This window comes from Kwoniella dejecticola, chromosome 11, assembly GCF_000512565.2.
Source record: "Kwoniella dejecticola CBS 10117 chromosome 11, complete sequence".
NCBI classification, from domain to species: domain Eukaryota; kingdom Fungi; phylum Basidiomycota; class Tremellomycetes; order Tremellales; family Cryptococcaceae; genus Kwoniella; species Kwoniella dejecticola.
Window position 1 is genome coordinate 969,104 of NC_089311.1, and position 20,165 is coordinate 989,268.

Genomic DNA, 20,165 nt, shown 5'->3' on the forward strand with positions numbered 1-20,165 from the left:
CACCACGCAAATCCTGACTCATTCGCGCACGCATGCATGTTCCTGCGTTCCTACTACGCCAGCTGAAATCGTAATCCAATCCGAGCGAAAATAAACAATAGGATAGGAGGCAATAGACGCGCCCTGTTCACCCGCCCAGTTATTCCTCAAATCCTTACTTAAGCAAAACAAACAACGCGTCCGTGCTCATCTGTTCCTGAAATCCAGGGAAACAGGTGGAAAAAGCCTTTCGGATGGGTAAAAAGAGGTCCAATCCGAAAATATCCGCTCGGGCCTAGCTGGGGCATTGTGTCGTGTGATTGTATGCTTGTATGCTTAACGAGACGACGCATGGTAGACCGCATATATTTGGTAAGAGATCTTACTTGGTGCACAGCTTTGAGGGTGATCTGTGATCAAATACTGCAGCGAATGTCTTTCTGAAATTCGGGTTTGCAAGATCGCTCATTGAAATATCGGCCAGGCAAAGGCGAAAGGAGGATGAGACACAGGTGGGAGCGGAGGGGCGAGGAGGGGTGAAGGGATATCAGAGGTGAGAGGGGAGACACGAGAGAGGGGCGAGACGAGGAGGGCGAGAGGGGCGAGAGGGGAGAGGGGCGAGAGGGGCGGGACACGAGATGCGATGCAGCTTTGCTCAGAGTATTCCGAACTAGCAGTCCGCATCGTCCGTATCACAGCCCGACGGACCACTACGGCAATCGGACATCGGACAAGTGCTATTGGAGTTGTCAAAGCGAATAGTTTGACAAGTTCAAGTGTATGATCATGCGACCAGCTCCTCGGCGTTTTACTGCACCGTATGCATATTCTTTCGATCCATTCACATCAATGACCCAAGATCAATGGCGTTATCCCCCCTTCTCCGTTCTGTCTACTGTATGATTGGCATGTATGTGTCTCATGTCTGATAAGCTTAAGCCTGGTTAGCGAACTCGACACCCTTCTTGATGTTCTTGGCGAGGCTGCATTAACAATCCCAAATCAGTCATCCGATCGTTGTGCATACGCACTTTCGAAGTGCGGAAGGGAGTTTGGGGATTGAGACTCACTCAGGAAGACAAGCCTTGAGCAACTCTTGCTCCTCAGCGGAAAGCTCTCCAACAGGGTTGATCTTCTTAACTCCCTCGGGACCAAGTTCGACGTTGGTAGCGAAGTATTCGACGCCCTCGGATTCGTACAATGGGGACTTGACGAAAGTGGGTTCGACTACACCGGATTCTCCGTTGAGGGCTCGGATAAGCGAGTTGGCGAATCGAGCACCGGCTGGAACGAAGCAAGATTGATTATCATCAGTAAATGTGGTTAAGTTGAACTGTAATTGTGCTTGAGGTGGAATTATGACTCACCGAAACCCATGGAGAGGGTAGCAGATCCGGTACCGGCCTTAGCCTTGACGACCTCTGCCAGCGTTACACTCATCGTCAGCTTCCAACCCAGCGAACGACTCATTTGTCGCAATGGGGCATTTTCGGATTGAGAGGGAAACAATGAGCTTGAGTGAGAAACTCACCATCACCACCGAATTGGATTCGGTTGACCAAAGCCTTATAAGCCTCTCCGCTAACATCTTTACCTTGAGCAGTCTGCGAGAGGAGGGGCACAATCGTGGCTCCGGAGTGACCACCGACAACGGTGACCTTGATGTCCTTGGGGTCGGAGCCCTTGATCTCTCCGAGGAATCGGGAAGCTCGGACTACGTCGAGGGTGGTGACACCGAACAATCTCTTCTCGTCGAAGACACCCTTCTTCTTGTATACCTCGGCGAAGATGGGCACGGTCGAGTTGACGGGGTTGGAGATGATACCGATGTAAGCCTTGGGACAGTACTCGGCACAAGCCTCGGCGAGGTCTCGGACGATAGAGGCGTTGGTGTTCTGTGAGCGGCAGGCGATATACGATTAGCCCTGCTTATATTTGACATCATCGGCAATGTGGAATCGCACTCACGAAAAGGTCATCTCGGCTGTTTGTCCAACACAAGCAAGCCAACGGGTCAGCGCACAGGTCCGAGACGCGACGACTGGCATATCATGAGCGCTGAGCGGGAGTCCACTCACGTCATACCGGGCTTTCTTGGGACACCAGCGGGGATGATGACCACTTCGGCACCAGTAAGAGCGGCCTTGATACTGCGTCATTCAAGCATTATTAGCATTAAGTCTAACACATTTCGAGACTTCATCTCCCTCTATCATCTCAGACGGTACCACCTCGCATTCGCTTGAGGATATGAGAGAAGGATAACTTGCACACGGGAACACTCACTCATCTTTCTCGTATCCCTTGACTTCGGAATGAGTGTTGACGTGCGAGATATCAGCAGCGACACCTGGTGCACCTCTGATATCGTATAACGAAAGACCAGTGACGAGGGGGTCGGTCTTGAGGAGAAGCGACATCGGTTGACCGATACCACCTGTGTTACCATCATCATTCTTTTGTCAGCGCGCCCGTCCGTCTATTTCTGTGATATGTGTCCATCTTCATCGGAGCCTCAAGAGCTCAGTCGCGGTAATCTGACGATTGGAAAGAGCGGAGCTAATCCAGCTGACATCACGCTCCCCACTGGTCCCCAAGATCTTCCGTCATGCTATTATCCTACAGATGGACCCGACTCCGGATCTTTGAGTCCATATTTGTCGATCTTGAGCAGCCTACCAGGTAGACTGCACATCGCACATCGCACATCTCACATCGCGTATCGGAGACACAATCCCCAGACTGGAAAACACTCACCAGCAGCACCGAGAACAGCTACCTTCCTATTAGCTTTAGCGGAGGACGCGAACCCTCTAGCGAGGGCGGACGAAGATCTAGCGACGGATCGAGTGAACATCTTGCTTTGCTTTTGGGGTGGTGTGGTGTGGTGTGGTTTTTTGCTTTTGTTTAAGAGAAGAACAAGGTGAGGAGATGACTAGTACCTAATCTAACATAAAACCACTCTGATCGATACTTAAGACGTAACTAGCCGGTGACGAAGATGCTCCTGGTGTTGGGGAACAGATTCTGGGTAATCTCGGTTCATCGGACCTTATTCCCGTCTGTGTACCATTACGCCGGGATTCACCGCGGCCGTGGCGTCTTTCTTTTCCACTATCTACTGTATCTATCCTTATTCTGAATAGCTACATCATCCACACGCTCGAAGCGATATCTAGTGCCAACCAAGTGACAGCGCAATGTCATCGTCATCGCCATGCTGGATGTTATCATCTCATATGCATACGAGTACAAACAGATCACTCAAAGATCAATGTTATATGAAACGGAAAATAAGGGACCCGATATATTGTGCTTCCACTTCCACTATACTGCTACCAGCACTACGCTTTACACCCTCTGTACAACAACACGCCTACTCGGTAGCCATCTCAAGCTTCATCTTGGCGATTGCCAAAGCCGGGTTCAAACCCTTAGGACATGTTCGGGAGCACTAGAGTTGAAACAGTCTTATCAGCTAAACCCTACAGCTTTTGGGTGATTTGACCAATCCTGAAGACAGGATACTCACGTTGAAGATAGTGTGACATCGGTAAAGCGACATGGTGTTTTGCATCTTCTCCTTTCGTTCAGCACCGTAAGAGTCCTGCGAGGTACCAAAAAAGGATCAGCTGAGAATTTCGCTGATTGGAGAGCGAGATGAGCTTACTCTTGAATCGGCCATCCATCTGTAGGCTTGCATCAAAACAGCAGGACCCAAGTATTGATCTTGGTTCCACCAGTACTGCGAGCGTGAAGAATATAGATCAGTCTCAATTCTCACATCAAGGCGTGCATGGTGCGTAACATTTTCACTCACAGATGGACAAGAAGTCGAACAACAGGCACACAGAATACATTCGTACATGCCATCGAGTTTCTTCCTGTCTTCTTGAGTTTGCAAAAATTCACCTTGAGCAGGAGGGTTATCGTTCTTCAAGAAAGGCTCGATAGATTTGTATTGTTTGCTACAGTTGAAAATCAGGCATGATTAGTGGATGTCCAGATTGCAAAGATAGCGCAACGAGGATGAGGTGAACTCACTAGAAGAGGGTAAGATCCGGTACGAGATCTTTGACAATGTACACTGGAGAGCGTATCGGACTGTCAGTAATTGACTGGAATTCAGACGTGGTGAGGGTGCAGCGGTCAAGATGGTATGAGGGGATGTAGACTCACTGTGAGGTAATGGGTAAACTTTAGATGGCTTCTTAACGTCCTTGTCGATTCTACACAGACAAGCTAATGTGTTGACACCGTCGATGTTCATAGCGCATGATCCACAGATACCTTCTCTGCATGACCTTCGGAATGTAAGTGTAGGATCGAGCTCGTTCTTGATCTTGATCTGTGGGGCCGGATTCATATCGTCAGTGACGGTCCTGGCATAGACGGTATTGCAATGCGATACAAAAGGAGCGATCATGTATACGCGGCAATGGTGCGAGTGAAGAGAGAAGAAGGGCAATATGCGTTCCGGGATGAAGATAGGGTAGGATGGTATGATATAAGCTGGAAAGAAGGCAACACTCACCAAAGCATCCAACATCATCGGACCACATTGCGTCAAATCAACTTTGTACGATTGCAACTTTGGCTTTTCAGTCGGTGTATCTGGGTTCTATATTTTCAGAAACAACCCAGAAAAAGTCAGATCGGACAATGATACCTTGAGGGAGAAGGGGACGCGATCTCGCCGCTTGACAGGTCTGATTGAACTCACCCATCGGTAGATCTTGAACTCCTTGGTTTGTTCAGGCTTATGTTCCGAGGGCGTAGCCATAGACGCGCTCGAAGTAGCATGGAACGACCGGGCTAAGAGCGATGAAGGGGAGGCGATCGTTCGGGATGAAGATGGGATAGCTCGAAGAGCTGATGCAGCGGTGGTTGAAGGTCTGAACATTTCGGTTTTTCGTCTGGCTTTGCGTTTGCGTTTTCGGTTGCCCGTTGATCGTACTTCTAATTCTGAGATCGAGAGGGTATGGTACACTGAGTAGTGAGTGGTGAGTAGATGTCTACGTGAAGATGAATATGTCTGTATAGTGTATAGATAGAGTCGATCCAAGATTCGATTAAACCAGAGGGTATGAATAGTGAAAGAAGGTCAGGTGGTCACCATCGAGCAGAGTGATTGAAAGTGGTGAGATTCACAGCACACGATTGGCAGTACACCGTACAGTGAATAGCATACAAATTATCCAGTTCCTGAGCAATACAGGCATCGGGAAGATTCGGAAATTACTCTGATCAGCCAATCCCATTTCATCTGTTGCATTTCGCTATTTCACTATTTCGCGTATAACCGGAGCAAGACACCGTGGGACTCCACAATCTCAACTCTCTGTGAGCTCTCTCATAGCTATGCGTGCGTACATGCTTTTTGATCGTTCTTGACCAGCACACGAATGAGAGGTGTGAATGAATGCATGAGTGCATAAAATGGTAATGCATGTCACTACATTGCTATCTTATCGCCCAAGAAGACATGTAACCCCCCTTTCGCTTAACGTGACCAGCGGAAAATCCCTTCCGACCGATTAGTACAGAGTCAAAAACTAAGCATCCTCAGCAGGAACACCGTGCATCGCTTTCCTCTTGTAGACCGCTTGATCCCTCAACCACCTTCGATAGGTCGACAAGGACGTTATCTGACGTGATCGGATGCCGAATACCAGATTTAGTGAGGTCAGACGACATCAATCAATGAAAAATCGAGAAGCACGAGTGACGATAATGATATCGATGATTGTTCAATTAGAGTCGAATGAACGGAAAATGGCAAAAAATCAGCACACGCCAGTCAGCGACGTCTTTTACGCATATCAACAGCGAGTTGTCTTTACGCACCTTCTCGCCGTAGAAATCAGGGATAATATTTTGAGCCGATTGGAATCTCGGATCCGCTCTATTCCTCTTTATCCTATTGAAGAATTCCCTGTCCATCACTTCCAGCGGAGAATTCTTGCCTTTCGATATTGATGGATGGGTGATTGAGAAGAGGGATGACCCGACTGTGGGACCTGCCAAGTATCCTAGAGCTGTTTCAATCATCATGGAGGTTTACATTTACATCGTCAGTTCTCGCTTCTATGTATCTCATATTTCAGGATACAACTCACCCATACACCCTAGTCTAAAGTCCGAACGATCTCATGATCAGTATAATAAACAAAATACGTTTGTCCTCCAAGCGTAGGCGCGGAGATTGCTCTCAATTCTGAACTCACGTTGCTCCTCCATATACATACCTGCGGACATCAGAGAGGAGTTATGTCAGCGTGCAGCCCCTATGGTCAAAATCCTAGTTGCATCCTCTGATATCCCTCTGCAGCATAGTGCCTCGTCCACTGATGAGCTGCGTTCAAATGCCTTCATTCGCAAGACTTTCGGCTCATTCCTCCACGGCACATACTGCATAATCCTTCAAGCCAGTCAACTTACATAGCCTCGATACCCATGATCAACTGACTCGGATCCGTCTCCAGACTAGCGAAGTATCCTCCCCCCAGAAAAAGCCCCAGGAAGGTCGTGGGTATAGTCGTAGCTGTTGACCAGACTCTTCTTTGTTTTCTCAGATTCAAGTAGTTAGGCCATGTGAGCGGTAGAGGCGTAGCTGAAGTCGGGGTTCTCGAGGGTCCAGATGTAGGAGGCTCCACAGGCGCATCCAAAGGCGAAGAAGAAGCAGAAGAGGCGTATCGGACGGTCAATGTTGATGATGGTAAGGCGGTCCGGTTCAGTACGATCGGACGAAGAAGGTTGGAAGTTGTTCGTGACATTTTGCTAGTCTCGATATTGAATTCGGCCTTGTACGATCAGTATTTCCTTTGTCCCGCGTGAGGCTGGGGCGTAGTGTCGGTGCTTTGTCGCTTGAGGAGCAGTCGGGCTACGAGGGTCTATCAGTCACAATGACAGTTGGAAAGTTAACATGAAATTATGAAGAATCATGTCTGGAACTACAATTGCTCGATGACGCTCGACATAATCTCGAAAGACGCCCAGGCAAAGAAACGCCGAACGTGGCAATCTGATTCCGATTCATGGTGCCCCGCATCAATTTACACTCGATACAGCGGCAAAAGATAACCGAGTTGTAATGACGAAGCTCGAGCGAGATGATCGCCAATCAGAGCAACAAGCTAGCCTTCTTGCATACTCTGCAGAGTCAAGCTTCAGAGCTGTACATACGAAATGTCTGCCTCGGCATCGAAGGGGCAGACCAATCTACATGGAGTGGAGCATAATGGTGACGGATCACGATGGGAGGGTAAGGATCCGTCAATCCCGCCTTCCGATGGACGATGTCTTCTTCTAGATATGCCAGGGGAGATCCTCAGCCAAATAGCTTCGTGCGTTCTACAACCACAGTCTCACCCAAACATCCAGTATCTCACATCGTATCCAGCCAAAACTAATACTATGTCAGATACCTACCTTTACCCAACATAATCCGCCTCTTATCCCTCCATCCCCTCCTGCTATCTCTCACCCAATCTCACTACTCCCCCATCCCCTCTTCTGTCCGCTCGATACTCTCTACCCCGCCATACCCGACTGCCTTGTCCGTCTTGCCTCACCTGGCTCATTATCTGCCGCCTGGCCCTGACGACTCACGGAGACTCTTCGTCCAGATCTTAGTCAGAGCACGACCGAAATGGATTATCGAGCGCTTCGAGCTTCTCAGATGGGACGACAGGTTCTGGGAAGAAGCCTTTGAAAGGAGGTTTCTGCCGTCTTGGAAAAGGTTCAAGGGGGAGGACGATAATTGGCGAGCGGCGTTCTTGAGGTGAGTCCGTTCAGCCTGATTTGGGATCCGAGATGGTGATTGATCGTCATTAATTTACCACAAAGACCGATCTTTTCACGGTCGGAATCCGACTGACTCTCTGTTACCCTTCTAGAGTACTCGGACGGATCGAGCATCGTCAGTCTGGATGTACGCATGAAGAAGCATGGACGGTGAATCCAGTCCTCATCCTTTAAGCCATCAGAGTCTTCCGGAAGACCAGCTGATACGATTGTGCACTGCAGCGCTTCGTCACTCTCCATCGAAACGGGTCAGCTAGTATCAATCGGATATACTCACGGACCTTTGACCCGTTTGAGATCTACGATGAGCTCAAGTGAGCGAACGCCACATCTTCTCCTTTCTCACTCCAAATTCCCACAAGCATGAAATCGGCGTTGACGGTGTTTTCCTTGCAGAAATCAAAACAACTTCTCCACCCATCCTACGACAGTCCGCGTCATCCTGCACCTGCAAGACGTCCGGATCCTCGCCGTTGGCGTACTGATCGATCAACCATCTTTATTCGTCAACCCCAATGCGCACTTGACTCTTCATCCTCCGCTCCTTCGACATCTCTCAGCACCTCCTGACGACTCTGGAGCTATGCATCATTCTAGGTGGTTCCGATCAAGCGAAGAAGCGCGCGGGAAGAAACGACGGACACCCTCAGCTGCTGTTGAAGAGAATGAAGCTTATTTCCCTCTACTTCCATCTTCCCCCCAGGCTCAACCTCCACTCTCCAGTTCGTCCGCCGTCTCTCCTTCAGCCGGTCCTATCCCGATCCCACTCACTATTGATTCGACGGCATCTCCGCCTATCTCTCCGTCAGCGGGGTCTTTCGGTCGGATACTGGGAAATTACATGCCCGGACGACGAAGATCAAGTACGACTACCCAGTCTCAACAGAACGACGGGACACCGGTTCAGGGGCTGAATCCAGCGGCGAGCGGAAGTGGAAGTGGAAGTGGAAGTGGAGGGGGGTTATCACATTCTCTGGGCAATCTGGGAGGAGTGTTGACTGCTGTGCGAAGTCGAGATAGCGATGATGGGCGGAGACGAACTTGGAGTTTCGGTCGTAACAGATCAGGGTCCACTTCCAATGCGAATTCAAATACTAATCAAGGCGACTTATTCCGAACATCAAGTAATCTACCTGGCCCATCAACAGCAGCTCCAACAGATTTACCGGCTCTGAAAGAGGCACCTTCGCATTCGCAGGATCGCGAAGCCAATTCCGGCACCTGTCCAGCAGATTTCCAATCTCAGTCTCAATCTCGTTCGCTTCCGGATACGCTTGGTCAGCTGGTGACGGACAGACCGTATGATATACTCGAAAGACCTCAGCCTGCATTATCACACTCGCGTTATCCGAATTTCACCCCTCCTCCTGCGACACCGTCATCTTCGACGTCATCGACAACAACAGAATCGGGTTCTGCCTCGGCCGCAGCTACGAAAGACCTCCGAGGGTCACATCCTGAGATCGAGGACGAATACGAAGGTGGCCTCTGGGGTGGAGACGTCAGTTGGGGACAAGATAATAAGCGGATGGCGGAATGGGATGAGGATATAGGGAAGAGGCGTCGATGGGTTGGGCCGATGCTGTGAGTGGTGGTTTTGTCTCGACGGTCAATTCTTCTTCGTCATTGGTACAGCATGCTGTGATTGATGGCAGTGACGTTTCATGTTGTGGATGATGGCTAATATTTAATTCACTTCCATTGATCTTCTTGTTGAAATATTCAATTCAGATTAATCGCTCAATTACACCCTTCCCACCGTCAGGATCCCCACCCTCCAGGAGTCAACCCAGCCTTGCCCCTCGAAGGCCCAAATCCGACTTTAGGTCAGAATGGGATGTACGCTTCCCTCGGATTCGAAGATCTCGAGGCGCTTTTCCCGTGGGTACAGCTCAAGGGGAGTGGAGGCAATAGCGGCGAGGCGAAACGGAGTGGTTTAGGGTTTTGAGGTGGCGCAGACTCGTCGCGATATGCCTTCTCGCCCCCTCGCGGTACTGAAAGACGCAAATGGCAAAGCTCGTTGCGATCTACTGCATCGCTACAGGAGCAATGGGACCCAAATACGATGTAATCAGGCAAAAGGTATAGGTACAACCTCAAGTATGAGTAAGCATATCGCTATGAACCTCGCCGATGCTTGCTGGTGAATACGTTCATCGTGGCTGATCAGATGAGACATCCGTGTATGCAAACTTTACTTTCCTACTGACAAAGAGAAGGTATATCTACTAGCGCTGACTACCGCGTTTTACTTATTCATGACAAGAGGTACAGACAGCAGGAAGAAAGGGATGATAATGAACTTGGCAAATAAATAAACAAACAGAAATCATTGACGCGATTCCGAGTGTACTCGTACTGCACAGAACTGTACTCGTCTGTCTCTGATCTACAACAATCCAATCGTGATATCTCCTTTCACTCTCGCACTAAGATGCACTTCGACATCAATATCCAACTGAATCCTGATCTTCAAAGCTCCCTTCTCGTTCTCTTCCCCCTCTTTCCCTTCTCCTTTTCCAAGCAGACCACCCTTCTGGCCTCCTAATAGACCACCCTTCTGTTTGAGCGGTTTAAGGGCATTATGACCAACGTTTCTCAGAGATTTACTCGATTGTTTCGACGTATCTCCCAGCCCCTCCGAAATTCCACCTACGGCATTACCCAGTCCTCCAGCCGTATCCCCCAATTGACCGCCTATACCACCGACCGTATCGCCCAGACCTTTGGCCGTATCGCCTACTTGATTACCCAATTGACCGGCCGTATTACCCACTTGACCAGCTACATTACCCACTTGACCACCCAAATGACCTGCAGTCTGGCCAACTTGGTCGCCCACTTGACCGCCTAAATCACCTACTTGACCTAATTGACCACCCACATCGCCCACTTGACCAAGCTGATCAGTCACGCCTCCCAGATTACCCAGTTGGTCTGTTACTCCTCCTACGTCCCCTAATTGGTCGGTGACTGCTCCCAAATCGCCCACATGCCCAAGTGGTCCTTGCTGTCCTTGCTGTCCTTGCTGCTGACGTTTTTGCTGTTGCTGAGGTCGCTGCTGCTGCTGTTGTTGTCTTTGCTGCGCCTCGTATTCAGTAGAAGGCGTCTCGTCCGGTCGACCTTGTCCCTTCTGATGTAATTCCCTTGAACCGGGTTTACGATTAACGACCCTTCTCAACTCTTCTTCTCGATGATCTTCCGGGAAATTGGCCGGCTTGGAGTGCTCGAAGTCACGTAATTTTTCTTCGCGGTCCGGGTAATCCGAGTGTCTGCCATGTGAGGAGGGAGTACGCTGATACTCAGGGGGCGAGTGGTCTGGCTCATTTGCATTCCCAGGTTGATTGGGCTTGGTAGAATTATCGGCGTTAGACTTGGACGTGGACGTGGAGGTAGAGGTAGGTGGAGTATCGTTCTGGTGCGATCCAGGTGATTCGGACGCAGTGGATTGATCGTTGGTAGATGAAGGAGAAGAATCGTTGTTGTTGCCGTTGTACTGTTGATGTCCAGATGCTTGAGACTCATTTCGATCTTCAGAAGAGCTTGCTTGGGCCTCCTCGTGATCAAAAGCGGATTTGTCGTTATCCTTATCCTCGTTCCTGTTGTCTGTGGCGCCATCGTTGCTGGCTTGATCATTGTCTTGGTCCTGTTTCTGATCTTGGTCATCCTCATTGGATTTTCGTTCGTCCTCCTCCTGATGCTTGTCATCTCCATCTTCAGCCTCAAGCTCATCATCGCTCTTCTCCCAATCTTCAAGCCCATCATCATCCTCCTTCTTCGAGTCTTCGTTTTCCTTCTCGTTCTCCTCTCTTGGTGCATCGTTCACTCCTTGACCTCGTACATTTTCATCTTCACCGTGGTCGCCCCCTTGATTCTGAGACTTATCAATCTCGCCACCGTCATCGGCACCGGCAACGCGGTCGTCGTGCTGCTTATACTCGTCATCCTCGTCTCCACTGAATGGATCATGGTACGATCCCCTCCTCGATCGGCTCTCTTCGCCTGAAGGTGTATTCCTACGTAAATGGAAACCACCTCTAAATTAGCTAGGCTCATGTGTTACTTAGAATCGGTACAGTGAATCAGCTCACTGATTACTATTAAGCTGAGACATGTTCGATGGATACGAGTGTTGTCATTCAAGCGGTACTCCTAGTAGCCTTTCGCAAAGCTGCAGAAATGTCACTGAGATCAAAGCCACCACTTACCGAAATACTGTAACAATCTGATGCATATGTATCTATCTCCTCATCTCTGAGTGGAGCGGCGAGTCGTCCTTCCCTCGTCGACCAAATCAACGGCAACGTCATAATTGATCATTGATCATTCACAAAGGAGGGCACCAATCCCAGCAGCGGTCTGAGCGTCATTCATCATCGTGATGATTGATGGATGTGACATCACACCGGACCAAAACACACAACGCTTTGACCTTTCTCCAAGGGGTCAGGGACACCATCAAAGGGAACCAAATAATACACAATCGCATAACGACCACGAATAATACGATTCCAGATCCACAAGAGCGTGTGTACATGAACTTGTGTCGGAGATGAAGCTCGTAGAGGGTTAGGTTGGTACATGATCCAAAATTCCAATATATATTGTGCTGGGTATCGAATATGCGACTGCAGGTCTCTACAAATGATCTTTCCCCTCTTTCTCCCTGACTTTGAACGCCCCCTTCCGCCTCACCTCGTTGACCTGCTCCAAGGCCCATTCTCTGCATTGCCTCTCTTTATCCTCATCGCCCTTCGTCCATCTTTTCCGCGCTGCCCAAAAATAAAAGCATAAAATATCGTCAGCGACCAAAACCTTCATGCACAATGCCGAGTGCTTATCTGCCTTCGGCCAGACTTACCGACAATACCCCATCCCTTCGTACTCGGTACCCTCAACCCCTCCTTCTCCCACTCCCAACCGCATTTCAACCCGCACCAACCCAGCCAAATTAGATAAGACTGATACCGGCTCACTCCAGGTTCTAGCCCGTTCTCAAAACCGCCCTTGGGCGTGTGAGGGTGTTCGGGCGCTACGAAATCCAGTACGTCGAAATGCGAGTCCAGCGAATGGAGGCAGCACGGTAATGACAGATGCGGAACGGGCGTCGACGGTAGAAGAGATAAAAGCGGGATCCATGGCTGTATCAGAGTACAACCAGGTCGGATCAGCTTCTGACTTGGCAGGTCCTCATATAGTGGGGGAGAAGAAAGCTCACGGTCAACTCGTCCGCATGATTACCTATCAAGAATGTGTTCTCTCCAATCACATCGACGGGTTTACTTGGCCAAGTACCGGATTGCCATTCGTCGATCGTTTCGGGAAACCATGATGGCGGGTCTATAGGTAATTCCACCAACGCTTCTTGCGTTCTCGGTGGATATAGTGGCCACGTCCGCCTCGAGCGTAGTTCGTATCCTTTGCCGTTATATCCCTAGACGCCAGGCTTAGCCTTAAGATGGCCAATATAGAGATATACAATGCGAAGTCCACGCACCTCAGATATCAGGATATGTACAAGTAGCCCGTTACCCTGCGCACGCACTCATCAGCTCAGTCCACACACAGGTATAAGACATCACTTACACACCCCAAATCGATAAAACCACCTTGAGGTCTGCCCCATGTATCCCATTCCCTGACTTCCTCCTCCACTGCGTCGCCGTTTGAGCTGGCTTCTGGTTTCGGTACAGCAGGATACATGTTTTTCCAGAGGAGCATAAGAAAGGCAGCTATGGCTATATCCTGTTCGCCCCATTCGGAAAGGTCAACTCTGGCTCCGGCTTCGATTGGTAAAGAGGCATCATCGGGGGTGGTCATGTGGGAATGCATGTGCTCCTGCTCATGACGTTGGCATTGCCTAACCTGATAGATATTGGGCAGTTCAATCTGACTCACTTTCCATACGTGCCGCTTGACATCTTCCAATTTACTCAATCCACCTTGTTTCGGTGCGCGCGAATCAAGCTGTCTATGGCGATCTTTGAGTACCAGATACAGATCTTGAAAATTGTCCCTGGGCACGATAACCTATATGCACAGCGGTAGAAGTGAGATGGCAATGCAGGGTCAGTGCCGTTATCAGATAGAATGAGGTGTAATGTAATGAAGTGAGAAAGGTAAAAACGGCATCCGAAATCTTCGACGGAAGGCAAGCGAGTACAAGCGAAGCAAAGCTCACATCATGTATCCGTCTCTTCTGATATCCAACTAACTGCCCATACCCATGCCTATGTATCGTCTCCGCTAGAGCCAATCCCGTCCTATACAACCTCTCTTCCCCCTCTGGCGGCCTTCGACCATCTTGGTCCAGCTTCGTATTCGGTGGTACATCCGCGTTCTCACTCAGGATCACCGCTGGGGGATTTATCGGTTCCGCCTGTGTCTCGTCTACTTCTATAGACGGTCCTGCTAAAGGGGATCGTTTTCTATTTTTAGGTTGGAGGGGTCGAGGCAGGAATTCTGGGTTCAAATTTGGCGATGGATTTGTTTTTGACGTAGATGAACCTGGTGTGAGAGTAGTGGTAGTGCTATCGCTCATCGAGAGGGATTGCATATTCTCGGTGATAGTCGAATCAAGGGTTGTAGAGGGGAAAGGGAGGTAATGTATGGATAATTTGCCTTGTACTTTAGCTCCGGCCCCAACGTCATCTTTGACTTCGCTCTCTTCCTCTAGACTGGGCTCATTGTCGTTGGTATCTGGTTTACTTCCTTCAGAAAGGTGTTTCGAAGGCACGGATTCATAAAGGTATGCTAGTTTCTTGACTTTCGGATGATAAAACGGGATCTCCTCTTCCCCTTGCACTTGCGGGATGGTAATCACCAATCCGACTTCCTTCTTGATGGGATTCAGCTTGTCTTCTCCCGTTTCCTCGGTCGATACATATCTGCCAGACGAATCCTTCGCAGGATGGGCATCCTCCCGCGAACGATAGAACAAGATACGTTGATCAACCTTCGTATCTCGTCGGGGTTGGCGGGGCAACAATCTAACGTTCAATTCCTCTACCAGATCAAGTTCCAGGTCTTCGAATTGATTTTGATCCTTGACTGGATCTCGCGAGTCGACCTCCGTATTCTGAATCAACTTTTCATTTCCGTTGCCTCTATTTTGGCCGTTATCACCATTCCGCTCTTGGCTCAAGGCGGCTGCAGCATCGTGAGCCTCCTCTTTGGGTTCCGGCAACACCTCCGCCCTTAAGATCAAAGATGAATTCCTCTCGGGATGTAGAGAAAGCGTTTTTATAGTCGACAGGAAAACCGATAAGGGGAAATAACATTCTGCTGAGATTACCGGAATCCATTCTTCGTCCGTTTCCCTTTGCGTTTGCGTAGTGTTGGATGTTAAGGGCGAACGAGTTCCTGGAGGTATACGGTGTGAGCGGAATGGCGGGGGTCTGAACCCCGCGCCGCGTCCCTCCAACGAAGAGGAAGAGGACGAGGAAGGGTTGCTCATGCCTGCAATCCTTAGACTTAGAGAACTGGAAGCAAGGAGAAAGAGAAGTAGAAGGACTAGGAGAAGGAGGAGGAAGAGCAATAGATCAAAAGTGAAGGTAAATTCCGGACAAGGTGAACAGGTGAACGACCTCCACTCGGATAAACCTCGGTCAGTTCTCATCTCATGATTGCCTTCTCGTTCTCCTTGTTGCAGGTCATGCATGCATGGCCGAGTGTAGTGTAGTGTAGCAGCTACAAATGATTGACATGGCATGGTTGTGCATGAATGTCACTTAGTACAGATTATTGAGACCCTTTTAAATCCTTTTCATCTATATAGCTACATTTATGATCCTGATCCTAATTCCCTTCGCTCTGGCTAGCTTATTATACTTATTCCGATTCTTCTTCACTTCTTCGTCACGAAATTTTCTTGATTTGTCTACTACTCTTTGGCTTTACTTTTCGATTCCGTACAACATACAAGACCTGGTTCGCTCTCCAAATAGACCAATCAACATCCCAGAAGAGAGAATTTCCAAGTGAGCTTCACCAACTTCCGATGCCCCAGCCCGGCCCTCATCTAAGAAGTATCCGGCTGAGCATTCGCAAATTTGTTCAAAATGTAATTCAAAAATATCGTCTGATCATCTTCCGCCATCGTCGGCTCGTTTCTACCATAGTCAAACGCAACGTGTTTCGCATCAGTGATGTAACTCGCACTTCACACACTATTGAGAGGGTTTAAATACTCATGAGGATTCGGAGAAGGGGAAATGAGTCAGAGAAGAATAAGAATGTATGACGGAAAAACTCCAAACTCACCCTTCTTCAGTCTGCGGTAATGCAAATGGATTAAATCCACCACTACCCCCTAATCCCAAATCCAAATTCAGATTGAATCCACTATTAGTCCCTACGCCTCCTCCATTTCCATTACTTCCTCCTCCAAACCCTATTCCTCCATCCCCATTCAATCCATAATTATTATTCCCAGGCCCATTCCCATTATTGTTACCGTTATTGGACGCCGACGATAATCCCAAATCACTAAAATCAAAGGAATCTAAGAGGGCATTTCCAAATTGATTCCCTCCATTCGGATCATCGTTCACAAACGCGTTCGAAGATTGACTTTGTTCTGGGAAACTGAATCCATCCGAAATTATCCCTTGGTTCAAGTTGTTTGGCGAATTCGATCCCATTCCCAAGGAATTACTGAGATTGCCGAACGGTGAGATCAATGCTCCAGGTCCAGATCCAGATCCACCATGTCGGTTATTGTTATTATTGCTACTGTTGTTGTTGTTACCGAGATTATTTTGATTATTCGTATTCGCATTCGCATTCGACGAAGAAGATATCATTGGATGGGTAGGCGAATTGTGATAGCCTATCTGACCACTTGAACTTGGTCTTCTGCCCCCTCCACCGCTCGTGCTACCAGGACCCGAACTGCCGGACAAGTTGAAGGCCATCTCAGGCGACCAATTCGTACTGTCCGGTATACTTCCATCCGACCTCCTAGCTGAAGCTGAAGCAGGAGGTTGTAATGGGCGCGGAACGCGTTTGTCGCCTGATCCTCCGAAGGGTTGTTGTACATCTAGTCCAGGCATAGATGGCGCTATGTATCCCCATGGACTTGATATATTTTGCGCTCCCGAATTTCGTCGAGCAGCTTGACGCTGTTCTTCGACTTCTCGATAAGCTTGCAATCGCAGCTGCCTCTTTTCTTCCTCGGCTGCTCTTCGACCAGACCTGGTCTTAGCCAAGCCAAGCAGTAGATCGACCGGAGTTTGATCTTCTTCCTTGTTGCCGTTGTTTCCAGAAGATTGGATTGGCAGGCGAGACTTGCTGGATTGAGGCTTGGCAGTGAGGAACTCGACAATGGCTAATTCCTCTTTGACCAAGGGTTCCGAGATTCTTCCTTGAGAATCGGGACTTCGACCAGACACAACGTTTAGTAGCTGCCGGAGCTCGTCGGCTTGTGGAGAGTCCGGGTCGACTGCAGGATAGGTCAATTAGTCGGTCCGTCGCGGTGCAACCCATACCAACTCACGTTTTATAGTGACACCCAGAACCATATAGGAGTTAAGCCTGAGTACCAAGAGTCAGCCTCGTCCTCACGCTATCTTTGTTCCTTGAAATGGCTTTACTCACACTCTATATCCACCACTGTTAACTATCAGATTACCTTTTTCCATCACAAACGATCGTCTACCCAGCAAATCCGCACGAGCAGACTCGATAGCAGCGGATTTCGAGTACGAGTACCTTCCATCTTGAGGCTTTCGACGAAGGAGGTAAGGTCTGATCCACCAGGATACTCTCATAAGCTATCGCTTACATACAACGGGAAGGGACATTGCTCACCTATTCAGAGTAATTCTCGTGTAATACCATTCACTCGCCAGGAGATGTCTCTGGACGAACAGGTAAGGGAATTTCGAATCGAGCGAAGTATCAGGGTTCGACATCGAGAAGAAAGGTGGTAGGGCATCTTTCCAGCTCAAAAGCTCTCGATCGAGGTTCAAGACGGTCGCATAATCTGGTAATTGGATGGCGAATGTGTGGTAGGCTATTCTGCCCATGATTTCCGCCAATTTATGTCTACAACACAGTCCAGCTCAGCTCCGATCGACCCATACACAACGAAGTATTTGAGAGTAAGCGCGAGAACTCACCGGACTATCACATATGTATATTGCGTAGGCTTAGTCATAGGATGACCGGCCGGATCGAAATCACCAGACTCCACTTCTTCGTCGTCCAGATTCGCGGGGAGCTGCGTATCGGTATGCGCATCGCTGATGCTCGCGGGTCTACCAACAAGCAGCGAGATAGTCCTGTCTAGATGATACAGCATCGACCAAGCTCTCCTTCGGATCTCGATCTCCTTCTTGTCCGTCATGTTCAGTACAGTACCGTCCCGGTAAAGACCGACTTGGAAAGCTGTCGTCAACGGAGTCGATCCCTCTGCAGGTCGACGAGTAAGTAACCTAGGAAAACACGTAAGCTAAGACTGTCTCGAGATATGATCATGAGGGAGGACTTGATAGCTTACATGTATCTTGAGGCGAGCAGTCCAGCAAACAGTACGTCCAGATTATCTCTCTGAAGGGCTTTGGCGTACTCCAATCCACTCCTGGCCGATCCGTAGAATCGCCTAGCCCATCCAGTCTGATCATCTCGAGGTACAAGCTCATGAGGTGCAGAAAGCGTTGCGATGGCCAGCTATAAAAGGTCAGTCGCTGCTCACACATTTCAGGCTGCGATGGAGTGAACTGAGCTCACAACAATAAACATGAGTGGTAGCCATTTCAATGTATCTCCATCAACCTTTGGACAAGTCGGATTTCGGCCTATATGGTCGAAGAACTTGTTATACCGTTTCATGAAACTAGCTTTGTTCATCTTATACCTGGTCCAGCTGCACAAGTACATCAGCTAGGCATCTGACCATATTTCTTCCAACCCAGGCGCGATTCAGCTTACTCGATATCGCTGAAGACCAATATCATCAGCATGATACTCTCTGACCGCTAAAAAGGGCTTGGAATCGAATGCTCACCGGAAATACAGCTCTACTAAACCATCAGCCATCCTTCGTCCCGGCACACCAGCAATCAACCATTCCAAATGACTCTTCCCGATCCCACTTTCTTTCAGAGTCTGCAAAATATCCCTCAGATCCTGATTATCTTCGGTGGTCAGACTTATCCTTCTGCCTTCTCTCAGACCCCATCCAAACCCCGTGCGCCCTGGCGGAGTAGAATAACTCATATTACTGGGGAATAAACCTGAAGGTGGAGGCTTGTGAGGCATGTTCACTCGGGGTATTTGCGATTCGTTGTTGAGTGGAGTCGCGTGCGGATGGAATTGGTCTTCTCCAGAAGCTGTCAATGTAAGAACATCGGGGGAGGAAGCATCGGTGGGTACGTAGTTGCCGTTACTCCGTGATGTGAGGGTTTGGGGGAGGGACGTGACTAGTCGGGAAAGAAGAGATTCAATGGTGTTCAGTCGGGCGTGGACATCGGAGTTGCTATACAACGAATCCGATCGAGTCAGCACACATACACCCACACAGTGATTGTTTAGCATGAGCTGGCACCGGAAGATCCGGGAAACAAGCACTTTGCACACAGTGGATGTTTGATTGGATATAACAACCCATCTTCCCTATCCATAACACCTCCACCTTGCGCCCCTTTGCTTATTTTCACTCGACTCGGCTTCGATACTTCTTCGTCTGCCAAGGATACGGAAGACGGATAGGCGAACTCACTTATTGGGATCTTCGACTCCATTCAAGAAAGGTCTACACAGATGAGGGACCCTCCTTGCTACACATTGGGAACACGGCTCTTTCCTATCGCATTTCTGTTTACGTCTATGACACTCGACACAGCTGAAATGTACCCTCGTTCGCTTCGGTTCCCTGTCTCGGTGGTTCCGAGAGACAGTCGAAGCTGCATCATCATCTGTCGATGGATCGATAGGTACAGACTGTTTGCGTTCTTTCGCTATCGGTCCAGGTGAAGAGGCTTTACGTTTCTTGCTATTCGTGGTGCCGGTACCAGTACCAGTACTAGAGCCAGAGTTCGCTGTGGGTTTACTATTTGGTCCAGGCGCATTACTGTTGTTGTTGTTGGTGGTGATGTTCTGATTATTGGTATTCTTTGGAGCATCATTGGACGTTGGGTTCGTGGTTGTGAACGAGGCGAGTGAGTTGGTCGAGGTTGATGACTGTAGAACGGGTGGTTGTGACATGATGATGTTGATGTTGATGGGTATAAGGTGGCATCCATAAGAGGGATGTTGTTGTGATATCTACTGGAATCGGGTGATGATGATCTTTATGTGTTATATACAGGTGAAGAAGTCAAGAAGTAAGCTTGTTAGGGCTATCGGTTGATGATTTGGTGTCATTGCTGACATTCGAT

The 20,165-nt window shown here is 49.0% G+C and overlaps 7 protein-coding genes across 7 annotated transcripts; 1 reads left to right on the plus strand and 6 right to left on the minus strand.

Moving 5' to 3' along the window:
• Positions 1-913: 913 nt before the first annotated feature.
• Positions 914-2,836, minus strand: I303_108491 (malate dehydrogenase, NAD-dependent; the record flags this gene model as incomplete). The annotated part of the gene is made up of 8 exons (XM_018410459.1): positions 914-962; positions 1,050-1,263; positions 1,347-1,400; positions 1,511-1,874; positions 1,948-1,963; positions 2,058-2,129; positions 2,266-2,416; positions 2,737-2,836. 8 exons carry the CDS (start codon positions 2,834-2,836, stop codon positions 914-916), a joined length of 1,020 nt encoding a protein of 339 aa, XP_018260268.1.
• Positions 2,837-3,355: 519 nt separating this feature from the next.
• I303_108492 (succinate dehydrogenase [ubiquinone] iron-sulfur subunit, mitochondrial) lies at positions 3,356-4,882 on the minus strand (the record flags this gene model as incomplete). Its single annotated transcript, XM_018410458.1, has 8 exons — positions 3,356-3,433; positions 3,512-3,586; positions 3,650-3,724; positions 3,800-3,947; positions 4,024-4,066; positions 4,159-4,327; positions 4,514-4,600; positions 4,703-4,882. 8 exons carry the CDS (start codon positions 4,880-4,882, stop codon positions 3,356-3,358), a joined length of 855 nt encoding a protein of 284 aa, XP_018260267.1.
• Positions 4,883-5,534: 652 nt separating this feature from the next.
• Positions 5,535-6,755, minus strand: I303_108493 (presequence translocated-associated motor subunit PAM17, mitochondrial; the record flags this gene model as incomplete). The annotated part of the gene is made up of 5 exons (XM_018410457.1): positions 5,535-5,627; positions 5,827-6,017; positions 6,099-6,112; positions 6,207-6,227; positions 6,421-6,755. The coding sequence occupies 5 exons, from the start codon at positions 6,753-6,755 to the stop codon at positions 5,535-5,537; spliced, it is 654 nt and encodes a 217-aa protein (XP_018260266.1).
• Positions 6,756-7,167: 412 nt separating this feature from the next.
• On the plus strand, positions 7,168-9,733 carry I303_108494 (uncharacterized protein; the record flags this gene model as incomplete). The annotated part of the gene is made up of 6 exons (XM_018410456.1): positions 7,168-7,325; positions 7,403-7,762; positions 7,878-7,935; positions 8,008-8,099; positions 8,182-9,369; positions 9,517-9,733. 6 exons carry the CDS (start codon positions 7,168-7,170, stop codon positions 9,731-9,733), a joined length of 2,073 nt encoding a protein of 690 aa, XP_018260265.1.
• Positions 9,734-10,174: 441 nt separating this feature from the next.
• Positions 10,175-11,899, minus strand: I303_108495 (uncharacterized protein; the record flags this gene model as incomplete). Its single annotated transcript, XM_018410455.1, has 2 exons — positions 10,175-11,801; positions 11,877-11,899. The coding sequence occupies 2 exons, from the start codon at positions 11,897-11,899 to the stop codon at positions 10,175-10,177; spliced, it is 1,650 nt and encodes a 549-aa protein (XP_018260264.1).
• Positions 11,900-12,423: 524 nt separating this feature from the next.
• Positions 12,424-15,241, minus strand: I303_108496 (uncharacterized protein; the record flags this gene model as incomplete). The annotated part of the gene is made up of 7 exons (XM_018410454.1): positions 12,424-12,557; positions 12,647-12,926; positions 13,004-13,219; positions 13,283-13,318; positions 13,372-13,623; positions 13,684-13,815; positions 13,967-15,241. 7 exons carry the CDS (start codon positions 15,239-15,241, stop codon positions 12,424-12,426), a joined length of 2,325 nt encoding a protein of 774 aa, XP_018260263.1.
• A 564-nt stretch (positions 15,242-15,805) lies between these two features.
• I303_108497 (uncharacterized protein) lies at positions 15,806-19,992 on the minus strand (the record flags this gene model as incomplete). Its single annotated transcript, XM_018410453.1, has 10 exons — positions 15,806-15,896; positions 16,048-17,227; positions 17,282-17,319; positions 17,383-17,532; positions 17,596-17,832; positions 17,907-18,221; positions 18,287-18,456; positions 18,517-18,652; positions 18,794-19,264; positions 19,508-19,992. 10 exons carry the CDS (start codon positions 19,990-19,992, stop codon positions 15,806-15,808), a joined length of 3,273 nt encoding a protein of 1,090 aa, XP_018260262.1.
• Between the last annotated feature and the right edge of the window lie 173 nt (positions 19,993-20,165).